At 40.3% G+C, this 24775-nt stretch overlaps 1 protein-coding gene across 28 annotated transcripts in view; it reads left to right on the top strand.

The window, feature by feature from the left end:
* The window catches only part of MAP4 (microtubule associated protein 4), a 167548-nt gene that overhangs the window by 51442 nt on the left and 91331 nt on the right, over nucleotides 1–24775 (top strand). For 18 of the 28 annotated variants that reach the window (XM_082664894.1, XM_082664893.1, XM_082664892.1 and 15 more), the window contains exons 1-3: nucleotides 777–905; nucleotides 6469–6710; nucleotides 23631–23699. In XM_082664894.1, the coding sequence (XP_082521020.1) occupies nucleotides 6488–6710; nucleotides 23631–23699 (292 nt within the window). In that variant the 5' untranslated portion in view covers nucleotides 777–905; nucleotides 6469–6487. Of the gene's footprint in view, nucleotides 1–776; nucleotides 952–3336; nucleotides 3428–6468; nucleotides 6711–23630; nucleotides 23700–24775 lie in introns of those variants that run through there. The other 10 variants (XM_082664897.1, XM_082664900.1, XM_082664884.1 and 7 more) reach the window with 4 other exon arrangements.

The following is a 24775-nucleotide window of genomic DNA, read 5'->3' as shown; positions in this document are numbered from 1 at the left end:
GCCCCAAGTAGAAAACTGCTGATGGTTGTAGTAGGTGGTAGGACTGGGTCTTCTAGGATTGTGTGGCCTTGATATCACACTAAGGAGTTTTGTTTTGTTTTTAAATAGGCATTGGGGTCCTTTTAAATCAACTGGTATGTTTTCCTGATATTAGGAATCTTCCCAACTGCCTTTAAGAAGAAAAGGTAGAGCAAAAAAATTGATTTTGAAGTATAGTGATGCCATTGTGTCAGGTTAAAGCAGAGACTGTAAAATTCCAAGATTTTGCCAGTTTTGTCACACCCTGCATCTGTGTCTGGTGTTCTCTGGGTCTCCTCTTAGTCTGATCCTCAATCCCGGTTTCATTTATAAGTAATTCATTTTCTCTGATTCTTTTTTTGTCATCTGTTAAAGTGAGGGAATTGGATCCTAGATTATTTGAACTGATGTTTTTTAAAAAGCCTTTAGAGATCTTAAGTGTTTAGAAATAATTTATGGATAAGAGTAAGCAAACTCTGAATGTTTTTTTGTCTGTTAGACTGAGGTTAGACTAACTGGGATGAAAGTATTAAAAAATACTTTCTCTTTTTTCAAAATTTGGGGGCATTAGGTATTGAGAATCATCTTAAGGTTCGCTCTTCTTTTAAAAAAATTGAGATAAAATTGAAGATTTGGTCTTGAGGACAGTTATAACAGAAATGTAAGTGCTGTGTCATTGTCATCTCTTGTTTTGGCACATATAACTGGACTTCAGCAGACATCATGCCATCTGTATCACATGGCTAACAGTGGGAGGTATCTAGTGTAGATTCTTCTTCTTGGGGAAATAGATTCAAATTCACTTGGATAGAAATGTGGCAGGTGCTTGTTTAGAGATCCAAAATGCATTCAGTCAGGACCGAATCTAAGCTGCCTGGATAGTCCCTGTAAGTAAGTAAGCTAGGCTTTAAGCCTTGTGCTGCAAGGTCTTAGGTATGTGAATATGTGTGTGCATGTGTGTGCAGTGTTTTATACTTACAGGACAGGGCTTCCTAAACTAGCAGTGGGAAAAGGAACACTTTGTTTTGGGGACTACATGGAAGTAATGTGTATCAGTGTGTTCTTTCATATAGGAATGTCACTGGTTGATGGCCTCAGCTATTCTAGTAATCAAGGGCTCTCTCCTGTTGCTAATCCTGTGATGAGCAGGACAAATGGTGGTGATGAACAGAACCCCGCTGAGCCTGGAAATTCCATCATTTGGTCATAGTACAGCTGTTGTCCTTGTAGTGGGTAGGGAGGCACCTGGGGGTGGAAAGTTAATATATTCCACAGGGGGTTTGGAGTTTATTGCTCAGGACAGTCAAGATGTTGCTGAGCTGTCTGTTGCTGTTTCCAGTCTGGTTCTGGGGAGGAGCAGGAGAAATTTAGCTTAGCTTCAGGGATCGTAAGTGCCTGTGAGCTGTATAAGGACCCCTAGAGGTCCTTAATAAATATTTGGTTTTACTTTGAATGAAATACTGTTTCAACTGAAAGTATAAATCAAGGTTTTCTAGTTAAATAAATTAAAAACAGAACACAGCCTCCAGACAGATAAGGTTCAGCTTGATATGTAATAGGCCTCTGAAAGAAATTCATTAAAACAAATCTGAGGAATAAAGTCCCCACTTAGTCACTGAAAGCTTGCTAGGCAAACTAAAAAAGTCTCATGTTGAATGTGAAATCTTTATGATGCAGACTATACCTTTAAGCATGTCAGATTATAAATGGTCTCTGGGACTGTCTGGGATGCTGGGTTTCTTCCAAGCTTGAGGAATAAGCCCTACATTTTTGGCCACAGCACTGTCCTGGGATAGCAGCTTAGTGCTGGCTTCAGAATTCTCCGTCATGGAAAAAAAAGTGTAGAAGAAAATATTATCCCATGTATCTTTACAGTTCTGTGTCTTGTCCATAACTCACCCCTCCACCCCACCCCCACCCCCCAAACAGAACAGAATATCCATCATGGGTACAATTTAAGTGAGTATTATGAACAGTCTCCTACCTTTAAGAATTATTATTAAATGTTTCTTTTTTAAATTGGTTATTTGGAACTCAGAATACATTTTCCTTAGATAAACAATGTTATAAATGATAATTTTGGTTCTAAACTAGTCCCAATTACTGAGAAGAAAGTTTCTTTCTTTTTTCTAAAACTGACAGGCAGTGTTTTGAAAGGTGTTGAGCTTGCCCATGGCGTTGTCACCTCCCTTTCTCTTACCTCCTAGGGTCTGTGGGCCCACGTACCTTCTCCCTACTTTGGTACCTTATCCAGGTCTGCTTTGTTCCCTGAAATATTCCATGTTGCTAAATTATGTTCTTCCTTTTTATCCTAAAACCAGAAACTCAGACACTTTCAATGGAATTTATCTCTGGGGTTAGGAGGAAAGCTACTTGCTAACTAAAGTCACATAAGGTGGAATGATGGTCCTTCAAGGGGTGTATGTCCCCTTATTACCCCCCTTTAAATTGTGAAATAGGATTCTGTACTTTAAAAGAGAATGCTGGCTGCTGCATTGAATGAATCTTGGTAGAAGTTTGAATCTTGGTAGAAGTTTGGCTAATGTGACTGAGTGAAATGAAAATATTACAGTGGTTATGAAAAGTGTGAGTATGTTGGTGGGAATTAGGCTTCTGTTCTTCCTTTTCATGAGTTTTCTTCCTCCAGTTTAGTTTCAAAGCAGCACCTTTGGTCAGGGGCGGGGATGGGGGGAGGTTAGTAAGGGAGGACAGAGGCAACAACAGGCCATTTGCAAACTAGAATGCTAATTTCTCATCAGCCAGAATGAGCACAGATCCCAACTGAGTGACTATAGATATGACTGACCTAAAATTTTCACAAGGACTTCTGGGAACTTGAAAACTTGCCCATACTTCTGTGCATTTAAGTTAGATATGAACACTATTTAATCTGTATAGACCTAGAAAATATTTTTTCTTTATTTTTTTAATTAAAAAATTTTTTTTTGCGGTACACGGGCAGGCTCTGGACGCACAAGCTCAGCGGCCATGGCTTATCGAGCCCAGCCGCTCTGCGGCATGTGAGATCTTCCCGGACCGGGGCACGAACCCGTGTCCCCTGCATCGGCAGGTGGACTCTCAACCACTGCACCACCAGGGAAGCCCTAGAAAATATTTTTAGTTCAGTAATTAATTCCAGAGTTTGTGATCTGAAGAAAACCATACAACAGAGAAGGCACTTGTGATCTCATTATGTATTCTTATTTACTCTTTATGAGCACATAGCTATTAATAGTAAAAGAATAGTCAAGAGGCCAAAATTCTCTTCTGTGCTTCATCATCATGTCCTGTCATTTCCTCTTGCCTTGGTTTACCTAGGTATTTTCAAAACGTTCTCACCAGATAGTTTCACATCAGGCATGAAGTCAGAATGAAGGATCAGATGTCCAGAGTGCTATGCTTGAAAACGGTATGCTCTTGGTGCCTGGTTAAATAATATGGGGCTTATTTTCTTGTAGAGTGGTGTCAAGTCTCCTTTGATGTTAGCCAGAACTGGGTGGAGTTTCTTAAGCTCCAGTCAGATTTGCTCAAGCAGGCACTGTGCACTGGGTAGTTGGTTTTTAGTCTCCCTTTGCCGAAAGGCTTTTTAGCTTGCTTTTTTTTTTTTTTTTTTTGCGGTACGCGGGCCTCTCACTGTTGGGGCCTCTCCCGTTGCGGAGCACAGGCTCCGGACACGCGGGCTCAGTGGCCATGGCTCACGGGCCCAGCCGCTGTGCGGCACGTGGGATCTTCTCGGACCGGGGCACGAACCCACGTCCCCTGCGTCGGCAGGCGGACTCTCAACCACTGCGCCACCAGGGAAGCCCCTTTTTACCTTTTAATAAACCTGAACCCAGTTATAATTGAGAGTACTTGATGTATAAAATAATAGTCACACAGAGAATCTATATGAAGTTTGTTTATTTCTAATTTAAGTGATGAAACTGAATTATAAGTAGCTTATAGAATAGTCAACCTCAAGAATCGTTTAACATACCACTCTCATTTTACAGCCTAGGGAACTCAGCCCCGGAAGGTGACTCACTCAAAGCCATAGTGAGAATCAGACTGAACTAGTGAAGCATGGAAACTTCTTTAACCAGCTTTCGTTTCTTGCCTCCTATCAACAAATCCATTTAAAGTTAACAGAACAGGGAACTATATTCAATATCTTGTAATAACCTATAACGGAAAAGAATCTGAAAAAGAATATGTATATAACTGAATCACTTTGCTGTACACCTGAAACGTTGCAAATCAACTGTACTTAAATTAAAAAAATTCAAACTCAGTTAATTTTCTCTATTATCTATACAAATAGAGGAGGAAAAGCATAAATAGTCAATGAGAGAATTTTTTTAAGTAGATACTTCTCATTCACAAGGGTATGTTTTTGAATTTTTCTGTATATCCAGATTTGAGAAGAACACTGTGTCAGATCCATTTGTCCATAAAATACATAACTAAACATTTTAAGGCATGAATAAATATTGTGACCTTAAATGATGCTGTTAAGTGTGGGATGACATTCAGTCATGAAGTTATTAAGATCAATTCTGGATCACTTGCAGAACCAGCTTAACAGATCTGTAGAGCACCTAAGGAATTTATTATACTTACACATATTTTAGAATAGAATAACTATAAAATTGAGTAGTCTTCTCTTTAATTTATTGAAAACTGGAGCTTTTTGGCTAAAAGCCAGTATTTTCACTTCCACTAGCTAGTATTGCTTTTACAGGGTCATTTTCCATAAGTAGATTGTGTTTGTGTGTGTGTGTGTGTGTGTGCGCGCGCGCTTAAATCATACTTCTATTTATATGTGATGACATGAAAAGAATAGCTAAACTGGTTTGAGATGCAGATGCTGGGTGGTTGGATGCATGTACTGGGAGCCAAGTGACCTTCCCACTTCCAGCTGTCTAATTTTCTATCAATTTTACCCTCTTAGACTGAATTTAAGCTGCTGTTCATATTCCATGAACCACATGTCAGCCCAGAAAATGGTTTGGGAGGTTGGGAGGCGGGGAGGAGGGGAAAGATTACAGTGAATAAAAAGTTGCCCTTTGAGAATCCGTACTCAGATAAATGAGGTTTAAAATGTATTGCTGGTTTTGTCTGTATTTTCATCAGTGTCCTAAATTAGGAAAAGTCTAAGAAGATTGCATGAAGTAAGTGTCATAATTACATATTTCTAGGACAAATAAATCTGTTGGGCTCTTATTGTATGTTGTTAAAGGTGGTACAGGTGTTCCTTACAAGTTCTCTTTGACAATGAAACTGCTTAATTATAGACATTCTTTATTGTTTTTTGTTCATAACAGCTTTCAAAGGCTAACTAGTAATAATAGCTATTATAGATAGAAAAGGGAAAAGCAGTTCCTCTTTATGGAACCCTTTGACATATGTCAGGCCTTTACAAAGTTCTTTATTTATTTTTATTTTCTTTATTTTATTTTTGGCTGCATTAGGTCTTCATTGCTGCGCGCGTGCTCTTCTCTGGTTGTGGCGAGTGGGGGCTACTCTTCGTTGTGGTGGGCGGGCTTCTCATTGTGGTGGCTTCTTTTGTCGCGGAGCACAGGCTCTAGGCGTGCGGGCTCTAGAGCACAGGCTCAGTAGTTGTGGCGCACGGGCTTAGTTGCTCCGCGGCATGTGGGATCTTCCCGGACCAGGGCTCGAACCCGCGTCGCCTGCATTGGCAGGCAGATTCTTAACCACTGCGCCACCAGGGAAGTCCCCCATATACTTTTTAATTTCAGGTTATGTTTAAAAATGGAAAGCCTGGTGTTCTGCAAAGATGCTAATGTACATGACCACAGAGAGGGACTGCCTCCCCTAGGTAATTCAGGGAACGTTGTCTGTATTTTTCATGCCAGCAGGAAACTAGTAAGAGTAGTTCGGTTGACAGAGCCATGTCCAAGTGATTCATGAAGCACTGCTTACCCCTACAAGATAAAGTCCATATTCCTAATCCCTGGTAAATAAAAGTGACTTCATTTGCCTGATAATAATTAGCCGTTTTTTTTTAAAAATGGGAATATAACCTAATCTGACCTCCTTTTGTATATATTTTTAAGAATTATTCTGTGACATGATTTGGAAATTAAGATAAATGGAATAGTTGAAAGGGTTTTAAGACTTGAAATCAAAAGACCTGATTTGAATCTTACTGGCTGTAACCTTGGATAAATTGAGGGTTTTTTTTGCACTTCATTTTTCTTATTAATGAAAAGGGCAAAATGGCACTTGCTCTATTTACCTCCCAGAGATGAAAGAAAAAGTGTTTACCTTGGGTAAGACTATCTGTTACAGAGCTGTGATTTTCTAATCTATAAAATGGGAGAGTCTCTTTTAGCTCTAAAATTTTAGATTTTAATTCCTTTTTTGTTTAAGATGATGACAAGAGTTTCTAGGAATGTTTTTCCCTTTGCAGTTCTCATCGTATGAAACATTTTTTTCCCCCTTAACCAGGCAGTTGCAGTGGTGCAGAATGGCAGACCTCAGTCTTGCAGATGCATTAACAGAGCCACCTCCAGAAATTGAGGAAGAGATAAAACGGGACTTTATTGCCACACTGGAGGCAGAGGCCTTTGATGATGTTGTGGGAGAAACTGTTGGAAAAACAGACTATATTCCTCTACTGGATGTTGATGAGAAAACCGGGAATTCGGAGTCAAAGAAGAAACCATGCTCAGACACTAGCCAGGCTGAAGGTAAGTAATTAAGCCAGACTGGATAGATAGGTTCAGAAAGTAGATAAGGGATTACGCTTTGGGTCATAATCTTAGAAACCTTTGAGGAAACTGAACTGAGTTTTGTAGTATAGGCTAGTAACTTTCTCTTTATCTAAATTTCTTGGAAACCAAGGAGGTAGGTTCATTACCCTTCAGTAGAGTATGTGTTCTTGAAGCTGTAGATTACTCTTAACCCTAAAGTTCCTTCTGTAATGTCTCAACGGCTATATAATTTGCCTCTTAATTTCCTAAATTAAACTGTCTGCTGTGCCTTTTCTTTGAAAGTAGCTTTGTAAAGTTAGATACTTTAAATTCTGTATTTATACCAAGACAATTTGGAACAGAGTTAGATGCCACCTGTCTTTGAGTGTAATCCTAGGTCAGGATTAAAAAATGGGTTAAACCCTTTCAAAGAGATTTGCTGTCTTTATATATTGCTGGTCAGATTTGCTAACATTTGATTGAGGATTTTTGCATCTATGTGCATGTGGGATATTGGTCTGTTGTTTTCTTGTGAGGCCTTTGTCAGGTTTTAGAACTGAGGTCATGCTGACATCATAGAATGAGTTGGGAAGTGTTCCCTCCTATTCTGTTTTCTAGAACAGTTTGTGTCGAATTGATGTTTTTTTCTTTAATGTTTGACAGACTGTCAGTGAAGTCATCTGGATCTGGAGTTTTCTCTGTCAAGTTTTTAACTAGGAATTCAATTCGTTTAAGAGATACAGAACTGTTTTCTATCAAGTTTTCTATCTTTTCAAGTGAGCTTTGGTGTTTTGTATCTTTCAAGGAATTGGTCTGTTTCCTTTAAGTCATTGAATTAATGGAGATAAAATTATAATATTACCTTATTATTTTAATGTCTGTAGGATCTCTTGTCATGTCCTCTCTGTTTTCAATTCCTGCTTATAACTTTTAATATTTCCTTCCTTCTGCTTACTTTTAGTTGATTTGCTCTTTTTCTAGTTTTTTAAGGTGGCAGCTTAGATCATTGATTTGAAACATTTCTTTTCTAAAATAAGCATTTTTTAAAAATTGAGATATAATTGACATAAAACATTAGTTTCAGGTATACAACATAATGATTCAATATTTGTTTTTATTGTGAAATGATGACCACAAGTCTAGTTAACATCCATCACCATATATAGTTATGAATTTTTTTCCTCTTGTGATGAGAATTTCTAATATCTACTCTCTTAGCAACTTTCAAATATAGTACAGTGTTATTAACTATAGACACCATGCCATACATTGTATCCTCAGGACTTATTTATTTTATAACTTTTTAATTTTATTTATTTTGACTCCTTTCACCCATTTGCCCACCCCCCACCTCTGGCAACCACCTAAAATAGGCTTTTTAAAAAAAAATTTACTTATTTATTTTTGTCTGTGTTGGGTGTTTGTTGCGGTGCACGGGCTTTCTCTAGTTGCGGTGAGCAGGGGCTACTCTTTGTTGCAGTGCGCGGGCTTCTCATTATGCTGGCTTCTCTTGTTGCAGAGCACGGACTCTAGGCACGCGGGCTTCAATAGCTGCAGCATGCGGGCTCAATAGTTGTGGCTCGCGGGCTCTAGAGCTCAGGCTCAGTAGTTGTGGCGCACGGGCTTAGTTGCTCTGCGGCACGTGGTATCTTCCCGGACCAGGGCTCGAACCCATGTCCCCTGCATTGGCAGGCACATTCCTAATCACTGAGCTGCCAGGGAAGTCCCTGAATATTTTTTAAAATACTGTTTTAACTCCAACATTGGCTTATTATATATATTTCTTTTAAAAATTGTTTTATATTTGACCTAGAGTTTACTATGTATGTTAATTTCTTCCAGTTTGCCTTCCAGTAATATTCTACCATTTCATGTATAGTGTAAAATTCCATGCAAAATAGTAAATGTCCAATTCCTCTGTCATTTTTTGTGTTATTGTCATACACATAATTTGACTTATGTTAGTTACCTACCTTGTTACTATTTTTGCTTTAGCTTGTCAATTATCTTTTAGAATGAATAAAAATATGGGAAAAATATACCTTTACTCTAATTTTTAATTAGAGTAATTTTCAAATACCATTTTCAAATACCATTTGGGGCATTCTTCATTTCTTTGTATAGACCCAAATTTCTGTCTAGCACCATAGTCCTTCTGCCTGAAAAGCTTGTAACACTTCTTCTCTTATAGTACAAACATGCTTAGCAGTGAATTCTCTCAGCTTTGTTTTATTTGAAAAACAAACCTTAAGTTTTGGAAGGTACTTTTTGCTAGGTGTCCTATTCTGTGTTACTTTTTTCTTTCAGTAATTTAAAGGAAAATTAGTTGTCCTACTTGCATAGTTTCCTATGAGAAATCTGTTACAATCTTGATCATTGTTCTCCCCCCACCCCCACCCCCACCCCCACCTTCCAGGCTATCTTTATCTTGGGTTTTTAGCAGTTTGAATGTGTTGTTTAGGTGATATTTTGTTCAGTTTGAATGTGTTGTGTTTAGGTGATATTTTGTTCAGTTTGAATGTGTTGTGTTTAGGTAATATTTTGTTATTTGTCCTTCTTGGCTTCTCTGAGCTTGATCTGTGCTTTGCCTCTTTCTTTCTCTCTTCTTCTGGGATTCGAGTTACATTTTTGTTAGATTTTTGAGTATTGTCCCACAGTTCTTAGATGCTCTATGTTTCATTTTGGGTACTTTCTTTTCATCTATCTTCAAATTCCCTGATTTTTTTCCTGGTTGCATTGAGTCTAATGATGAGCACTCAGTGGCATTCTTTATCTTTAATATCTTTACTGTTTTTAACTTCTAGCATTTCTGTTTGACTTTTAGAGTTTCCATCTCTCTGCTGAAATTATCCATCTGTTAATGCATATTTCTATCTCTTCCACTATAGACTTTAACACATTAATCATAATTATTTTAAATGTCTGTCCGGTAATTTGAACATCTGGGTCATCTCTCAGTCCGATTATTTTGTCTCTTTACTGTTTTTTTCTGGTACTTTTTATGTGTATCTTAATTTTTGAGTGAATGCTGGACCTCACATGTAAAACAGTAGAGACTGAAATAAAATATTTATGCCTGGAAATGAGTGTATGGTCAGGCCACTCAAGATGGCTGTTCTTTTGCTCTCTGTACATTCCCTTCTCGACCAGTGCCTGCTTCACCTGTACCCTACTCAAGTGCCGGACCTTCCTACACTCTTGCCCCTGCTCCAGCTGTTGATTGTTTTTATCGAAGGGGTAATGAGGGGCGTGCCTCTCTGCTGGTTTCCCTGGTAACTAATGAACCCACCTGACATAATTCTCTTATAACTGGTAATCCGCCCCCCCCCCCCCCGCCCCGGCCGGCAGTGAAGACTGCCACCATGTCCTGCCTGCTGTCTGCCGCACACGGTGGGGTGTCTCTCCAGGACCTTGCTTCAGCTGTGTAAGGTTCCCCCATCCATTACACCGTTGATGTCTCTGTTGCTGACTCTGGGTTCTTTCTTCGGTTTTAGAGCTGGGCAAGCACAGACCTTGTAGGCCTGCGGGGTACAACCCAACAATGGGCAACTCTCTTCTTTTACTAGTTAATTAATACTTTCAAAGGGTTGAGTCAGTTTAGGCCAGGGCTGAGCTAGGGTTGGGCTTTGTTGTTGCTATGATGGTCTTCAGTGCACTACTGGCTTCAAATTCTTCCATTTCTGGTGCGTAGAGTAGGGACTGAGGTGCTGGAAAGCTTTTCTCAAAAGTTCTTTTCTGGGCTTCCTTGGTTGGCGCAGTGGTTGAGAGTCCGCCTGCTGATGCAGGGGACACGGGTTTGTGCCCCGGTCCGGGAAGATCCCACATGCCACGGAGCGGCTGGGCCCGTGAGCCGTGGCCACTGAGCCTGCGCATCCGGAGCCTGTTCTCCGCAACGGGAGAGGCCACAACAGTGAGAGGCCTGCGTACCGCAAAAAAAAAAAAAAAGTTCTTTTCTCAAAGTTCTTGTTCCACTCCCAGCTTTTGGCCCTGCTGTGCACCTGTGCCTCAGGAGGATTTCTCTCCATGCTCTCCCCTCCCTTATCAGAAGAGGGATAGCCTGGTAGTGGGCAGGAGTTTTTTTATTTTTGTTTTTTGGCCTTGGTTTAGGCTCAAGCCTGTGTGCATGCGTCTTGTGGTTGAGTCTTTTTCTCAATCATATTATCCCTCTTACACGGATGGCGTTTTCTAAAGGTATTGGCATAGGATCCTGGGCTAGGATTCTTTCTGGCTCCTCCCCTAGGGTAAGGGGGTTTTCTTGTTAACTTCTTCCCCAGCTGCAGTGGGTCTTCACCCGGGCCCTGGGGCTGACAGGGTTTGATACTCCTCCCCCAGCAGCTTAAAGCTTCTGTTTGCATAGGAGAGAGGAGTCCTAGGGCCAAGGGCTTCTTGCCGTTGCTTTTAGTGGCAGCTTTTTCCAGGTCTGCACCACCTAGAGCAGCTCTCTGGTCCCCCCCGCCCCACCCCGCTGCCTCCAGTCTTTCTAACCTGCAAGTGGGTATGAACTGCTTTTGTGTCTGTGGATCCCAGGGGCCCTTTACTCTCATGCTAGCCTTCACTTAGCCTTTAGCAAATCGTTAAACTCTTTAGTTGAATTCTTCTCACCTGCTTGCATGGCACGTAAGACACAGGAGAACCATTGCTTACCTCCCATATCTGCTTGAGGGGAATGTCTTTCTTTGGATTCCACACTACTTGGTTGCCCTAAAACCTCAGCTCTCTGGTGAGTTCGTTTTTGTAGTTGAGTTGTTGTAGTTGAGTTCGATTTTGTAGTTGATCTGGGTTTTTTGTTGTTGATAGGGTGGGAGTGACATTTCTTTTGGCTTTCTGTAGCCTGAGTGGAAGAGGAACTCCTGCTTCTTTTATATGTGCTTTATTTGGGGTGTGGAAGGGTAACCACAAATGATCAGGAGAAATATTATTGAGAGTTTAAAATCAAATTATATCCGTATAAATATTTACTCCAAGAAAAAAATTGGATTCGTTAATGGAAAATGGAAATGTCTGTTCTCTTTTAATCCGTAACGGTCAGTGGAGTTATTTGTCCTTTGATTAACCTAAAAGGAACACTTTAGTTGGAAGAAAGAAAATGGTACAAAGTAAATATTTTAATAACTTGAGTCATGACTAAGATACTCTTCCCATCCGCATTAACTTACCCTCATCAGTCATAGGTGGAGGAAGCTTGCTCCTTTTCATTTAAAATCTTCCTTTAGCTGTGCGTGACTCCTACCACCTGGGACTCAGCTTAGGTGGGTGAGGATAATGAGATGGTAGCAGTAGATTTTCTTGTGGTTCATCTTGGGTGATTTGATCTGTGTACCATGAACTTGACCCAAGAGGAGGAGAATTTTTAAGCAACTGTTTTGCTTATAAAAATTATTAAATTTTTCCTGCTGATATTTTTAATATTTGAATAACCTGTAATTAAACTTCTTAACCACTGCGCCACCAGGGAAGCCCCATCACTGGTGCTCTTAATATGATTTTACAACAGGCTAACTTAGGCCAACTACTGGAAATTTATCAACCAGCTTCCTGCATCTAGATACAGAAAGTTTAGTTAAGTGGGTTACACATAATGGAACTCTCTGGGCAATGGTGTTTTTATTTCTTTTAATTATTATACACCTACTGTAATTGCCCTAGCTTTAAAATGAGGGGGAAGGAAAGTGAGACTGCCTTTATGGCACTTAGCACAAAGTAGGAAATGTTGCTTTTTTCCCCCCAAGGTATAGTTCTTGCCCCAAACCTGGAAAAAATGATTTCTCCAAGAAACTATGGTATTTCAAGTTCACAGTGTGGGTGCTAGGGTTACCTTTTCTGTACTATACCCTTTCCCATTTTACCCCCATTTAGTTGTGAGTGTACACGTATTTTTCCATAGCATTGCCACCATAAAATACCTAAATAGGGCTTCCCTGGTGGCGCAGTGGTTGAGAGTCCGCCTGCCGATGCAGGGGACGCGGGTTTGTGCCCCGGTCCGGGAAGATCCCACATGCCGCAGAGCGCCTGGGCCCGTGTGCCATGGCTGCTGAGCCTGCGCATCCGGGTCCTGTGCTCCGCAACGGGAGAGGCCATAACAGTGAGAGACCCACGTACCGCAAAAAAAAAAAAAAAAAAAAAATCCTAAATAGCCAAATACCTAGAAATGAAACTGTTTTTCAATTTCTTCTAAAATGCCTGTCTCCTTGGGAAACAATTCTCAAGATACTTTTTCAGAACATATGTATTACTTTTTTTTTCCTTCAAAAATGCTATCTTCCCAGTACTGTTCATTATCAGCTCTGTATGGCTCTGTTTTCAAGGCTAGGAAGACAAAAGACAGAAGCTTTCTCTTAGATGTAACAATATAACTTCTGTCACTCTTGTTCATTCAAAACAGTGTCACAGATGTTTGAATGAACATCTAATACATTGTTGACCCTTAAACATAAATAGTTGGCAAATTTGTGGGTAAGCCACTTAATTTTTCTGTATTCCATGTGCTTATATAGAGCACTTACGATATTGAGAGGATACTTACTCCCCAACATTCCAGGAGGTTTTTGAGGCTAAGAATTTATTTCTATAGAATGTTTTAATCTTAGGACAGTGGTTCTTGAAGTGTGGTTCTTGGACCAGCGGTATCACTTGGGACCTTGTTCAAAATGCAATTCTTAGGCAAACGCTGGGGATAGGACTCAACAATTGGCTTTTTTTTTTTTAATTTTTATTTATTTATTTATTTATTTATGACTGCGTTGGTTCTTCATTGCTGCATACTGGCTCTCTCTAATTGGGGAGAGCAGGGAGCTACTCTTGGTTGCTGTGCGCAGGCTTCTCATCGCGGTGACTTCTCTTGTTGCGGAGCTCGGGCTCTAGGCATGTGGGCTTCAGTAGTTGTGGCACGTGGGCTCAGTAGTTGTGGCGCGCAGGCTCTAGAGCGCGCTCCCTAGTTATGGTGCTTGGGCTTAGTTGCTCTGCGGCATGTGGGATCTTCCTGGACCAGGGCTCGAACGGGCGTCCCCTGCGTTGGCAGGTGGATTCTTAACCACTGAGCCACCAGGGAAGTCCCAGCAATCTGTTTTTTAAACAAGCCCTTGCAAGTGACTTGGATGCAGGTCCATGACTGAGAAACTTTGATCCTGGAGAAAGGGCCTAAGTATGTCCTGGGAAGGATGATAACTAGATACTACAGAACTTTTCCTTGTTCAACTGACTGGGGCTTTCTGTTGTGGAGTTTTGTAACTACCTTCATTGGCCACCAGAGGGCGATGTTGGCACAGGCCTGACTTTTACACAAGAAGGAGGCCATGCATTGAGACAATGCTGAATCCTCCCCATTTTGCCCAAAGCGCACTCGCTGTGTCTCTTCTTCACAGCACACATGCCCTCTCACCTTCTTCCTACTTCCCTTCTCTGCCAAATTGATTTGCCATCAGTGGGACTCTGAAATCCCATTGCTGAGAAAGAGAAGAGATCGCAGGAGAAGAGATTAAGAAAACAAAGTAAATTTCAATATCCTTATATCTCAGAGCATGTGATTAGTTTAAAAAACTTGTGTTGTTTTCAGTGCTGTATGTATTTAGCTGAGAAAGTTTTCACTTCATGAAATGGGAGTCTGTCCTCTGGGATATCAGAAAGAAGACAGTATAACACCTTTCGAATGAGGACGTACCCTACTGGGTATGTCCAGTAGGGTACGTCTAATCATTTCCCATGATTAGAGCCCAAGCCTTATCTCCAGAGAAGTATGCAAAGCTTTTTCATACTCTAAAACCTAATTGTTTTTATGTTGTAATGTTTTTATTCTTCTCTTCTGAGCTTAGATTTTGAGATCGTTAGGTGTTATGTGTATGGTAGAATCTCCGTCTCCCTTTTATTTTCTTCTAATCTCCTTGTGTTGCTTTTATTTTATTCTGGTAAATTGCTTATTTCTTAGTCTTGTAGTTATTGCCTAGTCTGGTAATGTCATTTAAATGAGTTTTATATAAGGCAAAAGTAAATTAATTTCAGTGTTCTCTTGAGGTTACTCTGTAGTTTAGTGATCAGTCTACAGTCAACAATCTATAATTGTTTTCTAGGTAGGTCAATATAGTTGATCAATCTACAGTTAAACAACAATGAGAATAATAATAGTTAACATGTACTTAACACTGTGCAGTTGCCACGGTGCTGCCTCCAGTGTTATTGTGTTTAGTCCTCTTGGTGACCATGGGAAGTAGATATTATCCCGTCTTTCAGGTGAGGCTATTCAGGCTTAGGGAGCACAAGGAAATTGCATTTGATCATTAGTTTATAGTGACAGAACCACAACCTGAACCCAGATCTTATGATTTTTAAACCCCATGTTCTTTCTGTGAACCCTTACCATCTTCATGAATGCATGCTTTCTGATTGATTTAATGTCTCATAGATAACTATTTTTCAAAACTAAAGGTTCACTTATTTAGATCAAAAGGCAGAATTATTAGACCTATAAACATTATGTTCAGGAAATGTAAATGAGAGTCTTATTTGCATAAAGAGCATGTACTTGAGGACTCTGCTACTAATTCATATGAATTTATAAAATCTTCCGCTTTCCTAGACAGCTATTTCACATCTTCTCTCTGTTCAAACCTCCAGCACTTGCTTTCCTGTTCATATTCTCAGTTGATGACTTTTAGAACAGATAATCAGTAAACTCAATCAAGAGAGTTTATGCATCCCCCCATCTCCTAAACTACTTTTATCTGTGCCCTTTACTCTGCTATTACTTTTATTGTCATGAGTGAACTGCTCATGCTCTCACTCAAGGGTACTGCTATAGCAATTGTCTCTTCTGTCTCCTGCATCATCAGTTCCTCTCTTCAGCTGGGCCATTCATCAGCATCAAACATACCATAATTTTTTCCTTCATAAAAAATCCTATCTCAATCTATGTCCAGCTCATTTACTTTCTTTTATTCTGCTCCTTCTTTGAAAAAGGTGTATCTACTCCCTAATCCCAATTCCTTTCCTCTCATTCTCTCTTCTTTTTAAAAGAAATATTTATTTATTTATTTGGTTTTGCTGGGTCTTAGTTGCGGCTCGCCAGCTCCTTAGTTGTGGCATACGAACTCTCAGTTGTGGCATGCATGTGGGATCTAGTTCCCTGACCAGGGATTGAACCTGGGTCGCCTGCATTGGGAACGCGGAGTCTTAACCACTGCACCACCAGGGAAGCCCCCCTTTCATTCTCTCTTGAACCCACTCCCATCCGACTTTAACCCACACCATGTCAGCCAACTGCTCCTTTGAAGGTATAAGACTTTACATTGCCAAGGATGAATCCAGGATGACTCAAGGTTTTGGCCTGAGCAACCAAAAGGAAGGAATTGTCATCTTGTGAGATTGGGAAGGCTGTAGAAGGAGTAGATTTTGAGGGAAAGGTTAAGAATTTTAGCTTATCTGATAGTGGAGAAGATACCTAGTCAAGAGCAATAGGCAGCTAGGTAAAAGAATCTCTAATTGAGAGGAGAGTGCTGGGCTAAAGATACACATGTGGAGGTTGATGATAAAGCATTGGCTAAAGGTGGTCTTCTACAAAAAATCCTTTACGAATGGGTTTAGATGTAATCTTCCAAGGACATTCCCTGACTTCCCTCTCCCATCTTCTCCCACAACCCCCTTTATCTTTTCGTCTTCCCTTTGGTAAGTGCCTTTCTTCCCTGATCCTTCCTTTCTCATGGCACTTGTAAGGTCATAGTTAAGCTATTTGTTGTCTCACACTTAAGCTACTCTAGAGTAGGGATAGTGTTTTGTTTATTTTTATATTCCTGCAGAATGACACATTTAGGAAAAGCAAAGAGGCACAGAATAGTTCAAAGTGTACCAGCAACCTCAAGTTGCTCAGTGATAAGAAACCAGAGGTCAAAATGACAAGTGAGACAAGTGACAGGGTGGAACATGGAGAAGCACATCCAGTGACATCATGCAGAGTCTCACAGTCTGTGGGGAGATAAGGTAGGACTCGGAAACTTGGTCAGATATGCATTAAAGAGAGATTACTGCTTTTGGCACATGGTAGATATACAATCATTGCTCATTAAACTGAATTGAAGTCATTTTATCTGTTATTGAACTAGAATCATTTTGTTCAGGTTTGGGTTATGTTAATGTGCAGACTAGCAAGTAATGAATGTCTGCAAACTAAAGTGGTAGGTCTTGGGACTTCCCTGGTGGCGCAGTGGTTAAGAATCCGCCTGCCAATGCTCAACATCACTAATTATTAGAGAAATGAAAATCAGAACTACAATGAGGTATCACCTCACACCGGTCAGAATGGCCATCATCAAAAAATCTACAAACAATAAATGCTGGAGAGGGTGTGGAGAAAAGGGAACCCTCTTGCCCTGTTGGTGGGAATGTAAATTGATACAGCCATTATGGAGATCAGTATGGAGATTCCTTAAAAAACTAAAAATAGAACTACCATATGACCTAGCAATCCCACTACTGGGCATATACCCTGAGAAAACCATAATTCAAAAAGAGTTGTGTAAAAAAAAAAAAAAAAAAAAAAAAGAGTCGTGTACCACAGTGTTCATTGCAGCTCTATTTACAATAGCCAGGACATGGAAGCAACCTAAGTGCCCAACGACAGATGAATGGATAAAGAACATATGGCACATATAGACAATGGAATATTACTCAGCCATAAAAAGAAACGAAATTGAGTTATTTGTAGTGAGGAGGATGGACCTAGAGTCTGTCATACAGAGTGAAGTAAATCAGAAAGAGAAAGACAAATACCACATGCTAACACATATATATGGAATCTAAAAAAAAAAAAAAGGTTCTGATGAACCTAGGGGCAGGACGGGAATAAAGACACAGATGTAGAGAATGGACTTGAGGACACGGGTAGGGGTAAGGGTAAGCTGGGATGTAGTGAGAGAGTGGCATTGACATATATACACTACCAAATGTAAGATAGATAGCTAGTGGGAAGCAACTGCATAGCATAGGGAGATCAGCTTGGAGCTTTGTGATCACCTAGAGGGGTGACATAGGAAGGGTGGGAGGGAAATGCAGGAGGGAGGGGATATGGGGATATATAGCTGATTCACTTTGTAATACTGCAGAAACTAACACAACATTGTAAAGCAATTATACTCTAATACCGATGTTAAAAAAAAAAAATCCGCCTGCCAATGCAGGGGACATGGGTTCGATCCCTGGTCTGGGAAGATCCCACATGCCACGAAACAGCTAAGCCCGTGCACCACAACTACTGAGCCTGCGCTCTAGAGCCCATGAGCCACAACTACTGAAGCCCGCGTGCCTAGATCCTGTGCTGTACAACAAGGGAAGCCACCGCAATGAGAAGCCCGCGTACCACAACAAAGAGTAGCACCCACTCGCCGCAGCTAGAGAAAACCCGTGCACAGCAACGAAGACCCAATGCAACCAAAGATAGGTAGATAGATAAAAATAAATAAAAAGTGGTCTGCATCAAAAAAAAAAAAACTTAAATTTTAATTTAAAAAGTTTTTGTAACCAAAGGCTCCTAAGCATTAACTTGGTCCAGAGAAGATTTATCATCGCAATTATCGGTACTAGTAGTACCCAGTTGATCACAGGGGTTTTTTTGACAAATTATTAACAACCATAAAAGTTGAATCTGATTGGAAATGTTTTTCTAACGAGATTATGGGGGCTATTATTTTCCTTGATTAGACCATAAATCTGGATATCTATTTTTTGTTAGGATGGATGGAAAGGTTTTAACAATATTTAGTCCTATTGTTTTTATAGATAATAATAGCCAAAAAACCTTATTCACTCAGCTAAGTATGTGGGAATGGAAGCTTTATTATGGTAATGTCTAAATCTTTGAGTTACATGCTAAGCATTCCGTAACTCAGTATTATTAAACATTATGACCTCTTTGAATTCTGGAAAAGCAAAGAATTGAAAACTACCTAACCTGGAAAGGATTTGTTAGTCATTAGATAATTCAGTTTGTTTAGGGGTTTGCTTTTGTTTCACAGATGTGTGATATTTTCTTTCATCTGTATGAGGAAAATGACATATTTCTTTTTAAAAGTCTCCTATTTGCCGTATCAACATAGTTTCGCTAGGTGACATTTATTCTCTTTGAACGTGATGCCTTTCTTTTTTGGTAGTAGTTTTCCTCAGTTATTTGGCAATGCTTGAGATTCCCTGTGATAACATGACTGTTTTCTACCACCTGCCTCTGGCAGGGGTGTGACAGTGCTGCCAGGTGTGGTGTGGGGCTCCCCCGCAACTCCTCTGGGTATCACCTTTCACCCGTTGGCTTCCTCTTGTGCCAAAGCATTCAGTCTCTGTTCCCATCTTGGGTTTGGCACAAAGGTGACTATTGTGGGGTGAGGGAAGGAAAGCATGGGGGAAATGGGGACTGACCTGACAGATTTTAACTGAGTCCCATCATCGCTGCTGTCTCTAAGCCTGGAGTACCTTGGAGTCCTGTTTTCCTATGCCTTCTTTGGGCTGGGGTTTCTCCTTAGTGTGGTCTATCTGCTTCATTTTCTTGGATATTCCTTGTAATTTCTGTTCCACTGGGGGAGGGGTACCCTTCTTGATTTCTAGATCTTTTATTAATTTTTTTAGCAGTCTTTCCTGCTGCTTCTAACTGCTTGTGATAGTATGTTGAAGCTGGCCTGTGTGCTTCAGTTGGCTATCTATCCACTATTTAAGGTGCTCAGTTAAAACAGGACTTTACCAGTGGTGTTTGGTTTATTTTTTTCCCCACACCTTTTCTGATTATTTATGTGTGTTGTATGTCTTTTTGTGAACTACATACCTAAAATGGATTCCTTTTTTTTTTAACATCTTTATTGGAGTATAATTGCTTTACAAAATTGTGTTAGTTTCTGCTGTATAACAAAGTGAATCAGCTATACATATACATATATCCCCATATGTCCTCCCTCTTGTGTCTCCCTCCCACCCTCCTTATCCCACCCCTCTAGGTGGTTGCACAGTACCGGGCTGATCTCCCTGTGCTGTGCAGCTGCTTCCCACTAGCTATCTATCTTACATTTGGTAGTGTATATATGTCATTGTTACTCTATCACTTTGTCCCAGCTTACCCTTCCCCCTCCCCGTGTCCTCAAGTCCATTCTCTACCTCTGCATCTTTATTCCTGTCCTGCCCCTAGGTTCATGAGAACCATTTTTTTTTTTTAGATTCCATATATATGTGTTAGCATATGGTATTTGTTTTTCTCTTTTTGACTTACTTCACTCTGTATAACAGACTCTAGGTCCATCCACCTCACTACAAATAACTCATTTTCGTTTCTTTTTATGACTGAGTAATATCCCATTGTATATATGTGCCACATCTTCTTTATCCATTCGTCTGTCGATGGACACTTAGGTTGCTTCCATGTCCTGGCTATTGTAAATAGTGCTTCAGTGAACATTGTGGTACATGACTCTTTTTGAATTATGGTTTTCTCAGGGTATATGCCCAGTAGTGGGATTGCTGGGTCATATGGTAGTTCTATTTTTAGTTTTTTAAGGAATCTCCATACTGTTCTCCATAGTGGCTGTATCAATTTACATTCCCACCAACAGGGCAAGAGGGTTCCCTTTTCTCCACACCCTCTCCAGCACCTAAAATGGATTCTTGAGTTAAGCTGGTATTTCAAAATTTGATAGACTGCCAGATTTTCTCATGAAAACGTTGTTTCAATTTATATTCCTCCAGTGGAGTATGAGATTACCCATTTTCCTACACCTTTGCCAACACAGGCTATTATCAAATTTTAAAAAAGATTTTATCACTCTCATGGCCAGCAGACGGTATCATTTTTGTAATTCTCATTTTCCTATAGTCTGCATTTTATTTTATTTTTTTGCAATTTGCATTTTCATCTGAGGCAGAGTTTTGAAAATATGCATTCTTTCTTGAGCTAGGAAGAATAAATTTTATAAGCTTACTGTGTGAGGGTAAAAGGGAATTTATTTATGCCAAATATGTTCTAGCTCATATTTGTTCTATCTCTGGATAAGTAAAACAATATGTGAAGCCCTAGCATGGTGCATACTGGGTATTTAATAAAAGTCTGTTATCTTTCATTCCTTTATTTTCCTCCTCTTCTTCCAGTTAGTTGATATTTTCTTTTCAGTCTGCCTTGTTCTTTTTTTTTTTTTTTTTCCGGTACGCGGGCCTCTCACCGCTGTGGCCTCTCCCGTTGCGGAGCACAGGCTCCGGACGCACAGGCTCAGCGGCCATGGCTCACGGGCCCAGCCGCTCCGTGGCATGTGGGATCTTCCCGGACCGGGGAACGAACCCGTGTCCCCTGCATCGGCAGGCGGACTCTCAACCACGGCGCCACCAGGGAAGCCCCTGCCTTGTTCTTTTAGGTTGTTCTCTTTAGTTGTTCCTCCGTTACCTGAGATTACAGAATGAATGATCTTTTCATTGAGTTTGTATGAAAGATTTCTGCCTTGGATTTGTGAGACCCAGAAGCTTGGACATTGTAGTTTGCTGTCTTCCAAAGTAAAATCTTGCATTTTATACTTTAGTAGCATATGTTCTAGATTTTTACTTGTCTTATGAAAAATATGTCTGTGAGGTTTTTTTTTTTCCTACTAATCTTAGGGAACTAAGCATTATTTGACTTAGTTCCCTAATCTTTTTAAAAATTAATTAATTAATTTATTTATTTTTGGCAGCATTGGGTCTTTGTTGCTGTGCGCGGGCTTTCTCTGGTTGCAGAGAGTGGGGGCTACTCTTCGTTGCAGTGCATAGGCTTCTCATTGTGGTGGCTTCTCTTGTTGTGGAGCATGGACTCTAGGCATGCGGGCTTCAGTAGTTGTGGCTCGCGGGCTCTAGAAGTACAGGCTCAGTAGTTGTGGCGCACAGGCTTAGTTGCTCCACGGCATGTGGGATCTTCCCTTACCAGAGCTCGAGCCCATGTCCCCTGCATTGGCAGGCGGATTCTTAACCACCATGCCACCAGGGAAATCCCTGTGAGGTTGTTAAGTAAGAGTGATTTGTAGGAACCTCTTGGGTTGGCAGGCTGACTGCAGACCTAGGCAGGTTGCCGAAATGTTAGATATCGTCAGAGCCTTTCAGAAAAGGTTATATGTCCTCAAATTGATCTATACAGTCAGTGCAGTCAAGATCCCATCAGGATTTTTTTGTATAAATCAACAACTGATTCTAAAACTTATATGGAAAAGCAAAGACACTAAAATATAACCAAGACAATTTTGGAAAAGACCTAATTTGCATGACTTGTGTGACATCATTTCAAGACTTTATACAAATACAGTAATCCAGACATTGTGGTACTGGCAAAATGGATAGATTTATAGTTTGGTGGAACAGGAGAGTCCAGAAACAGACCTACACATAATATGGTCAGTTGATTTTCAAGAAAGGTGCAAAGGAATCAGTGGAGTAAAGGAGCAATTAGATGTCAATGTACAAAAATATGAACATAGACCCATATCTTATACCACGTAAAAAATTTAACTCCAAATGTATCATAGACCTCAATGGGAAACCTAAATGAAAACTATAAAACTTCTAGAGGAAAACATAGGAGAAAATCCTGTGACCTTGGGTTAGGCAGAAATTTCTTAGATATTCCACCAAAAGCATGGAAGCCTGAAGGAAAAAATGATAAATTAGATTTTATCAAAATCAAAAGCTTTTGCTGTTCAAAAGACAGTTAAGAAAACAAAAATACATTTCTTCGATGTATTTTCTTGGAAAATACATTTATGGGAGAAAATATTTGCAAAACTCATCTGATAAGGATTGGTATTCAGAACAATAAAGAATCTTCAGGGCTTCCCTGGTGGCGCAGTGGTTGAAAGTCCGCCTGCCGATTCAGGGGACACGGGTTCGTGCCCCGGTCCAGGAAGATCCCACATACTGCGGAGCGGCTGGGCCCGTAAGCCATGGCTGCTGAGCCTGTGCGTCCGGAGCCTGTTCTCCGCAACAGGAGAGGCCACAACAGTGAGAGGCCCGCATACCGCAAAAAAAAAAAAGAATCTTCAAAATTCAATAATAAGAAAATACACAACCCAATTTAAAAAATAGTCCAAAAAATTTGACTGTTCAATTCACCAAAGAAAATAAAAGAATAGCAAGTAAACAGGTGAAAAGTTGCTCAACATCCTTAGTTATTAGGAAATAAGATACAACTATAATCTATAAGGATAGCTTTAAAAAAAAAAAAAAAGCCCACTGCTTCCAGAAGTGCTGCTGGTGACTTCCAGGTAATCCTCATGTACAGGAGCAGTGATGGTGCCCTGGACTTTCTACATGGGTTGTTTTTGTTTTTTTTTTTAATATTTATTTATTTGGCTGTGTTGCAGCATGCGGGATCTTTCGTTGCAGTGCGCGGGCTTCTCTCTAGTTGTGGCACTCAGGCTCCAGAGCTCACGGGCTCTCTAGTTGTGGGCTTTAGTTGTCCCGTGGCATGTGGGATCCTGGTTCCCCGACCAGGGATTGAACTCGGATCCCCTGCATTGGAAGGTGGATTCTCTACCACTGGACCACCAGGGAAGTCCCACGTGGGGGTTGTTTTAAACGGCTCTGTGTCCTTGGACCATTTGGTTTGAATCACAGGTTCTAAACCTATGGTGCTTCATGATGGTTTTATTGAGTATAATAGTAACCTCTGACAGTGTACAGAGCAGGAAAGACTTAGACTTGTTATTAGGAAAGCTTCTCCTGTAGTCGTGGTGCTTATCAGAGTTTGGATGCCATAGAAATCAGTGACTCAGTTCTGTTCTGTGTTTCTGGATTTCCTTTTATTGGATCTTTAAATTTTGGACAGATTTTATCTGCTTTAAGCTAATGCTATGAAGAGTGACAAAAATTCTACTAGTTAGACAGTAGTTGCATCTGTTTTTCATTTTTCTATCTGTCACAGTGGGTAATTATTCTTTGTGCTCATTGCAGGTACTTCATCTTCTCAAGCAACAGTGCTTGCCAACGGTGACCACGGAATAGAAGGGAATGATGCCACTGGTAAGTGATTCCCAGGAATCCCCAAATGTGTGGGTGAAACAGTCACAGTAAACACCTTGATCAGCTCCTTTGAGGAGGATTGTTAGTGGAAGCATATGGATTATTTCTAAGGGTACTCTTGTTCTTGGTGGTTGTATTTAAACCCAGGGCATCTGCCTCATAACATTTCCAACAATGGAAAGAGAGAATTTCATTTGATATTTCTTGAATATCTTTTGTAGTTGTACCACATAGGAGCTGGATCAGTCTTAACAATATGCTTTTGTTGCAGAATGACCAAAAAAAATGTTATAATGGAGTCCTTTGGCTGCTACAGTTCTTTGGGCAGGTCTCATCCCTGAATGCATACTGTACTCAGTTTGCTTTCCATGGCTCAATGTTAGGAAACTTGTGAGCTGGAAATTAAAAGTTCTTTACTTTCTGTTGTGCCCTCAGTCTGTTTTTCCTTTATTTTTCCCTTAACTGTTACTTTTGAAATCTGTCTCTGATGCCTAGCCCATTACCAGGGCTAGCACTGAGTTCCTGTGGGTTCCCCCAGTGTATTTGAAGTGAGCAAAATTCTTGAAGCAGTAGCAGGGTCCGTAGGGATGTACAGTACTATGTAAATCTGTGTTTAGGTAGCTGATATGAGAGCCATGTTGAATTTTAAAAAATAACTGAACTTAATTAGCTTAAGTGCACAATCAGGCTGACGCTGTTGACCCAACTGAAAAGACTTTTAACTGGGCATAACGTTTGCTTCACATTACTGCAGGGAGGCAAGTGCTAGCCATGTCTGTGTTCCTCTTCTTGCACGCATACCTTAGCCTTGAGAAGCCTTTCCTTGAGCTACCATAGGATTTCTTGGTTTCTAAGGCTTCCAAAAAGCCTTCTGTTAGCACTAGCAGTTATTCCAGGATTTACTCTTTATTCTGTGACCTTTAGAAATGTTGTATACATCTTTGTATGTTAGGTTTACTGATGACTAGGTTCTATTAGTTGTGAATGTTAGTTTTACCCAGTGACAATAAATCCTTATTAGCAACTCATTAATTAGGAACTCTTCAAAAGCTAGAAACAACCTGAAGTGCGACCTT

This window comes from Grampus griseus (assembly GCF_964374135.1).
Source record: "Grampus griseus genome assembly, chromosome: 10".
Classification (NCBI taxonomy): domain Eukaryota; kingdom Metazoa; phylum Chordata; class Mammalia; order Artiodactyla; family Delphinidae; genus Grampus; species Grampus griseus.
The sequence above is the reverse complement of the archived record's forward strand: the minus strand, read 5'-3'. Positions and strand labels throughout refer to the sequence as shown.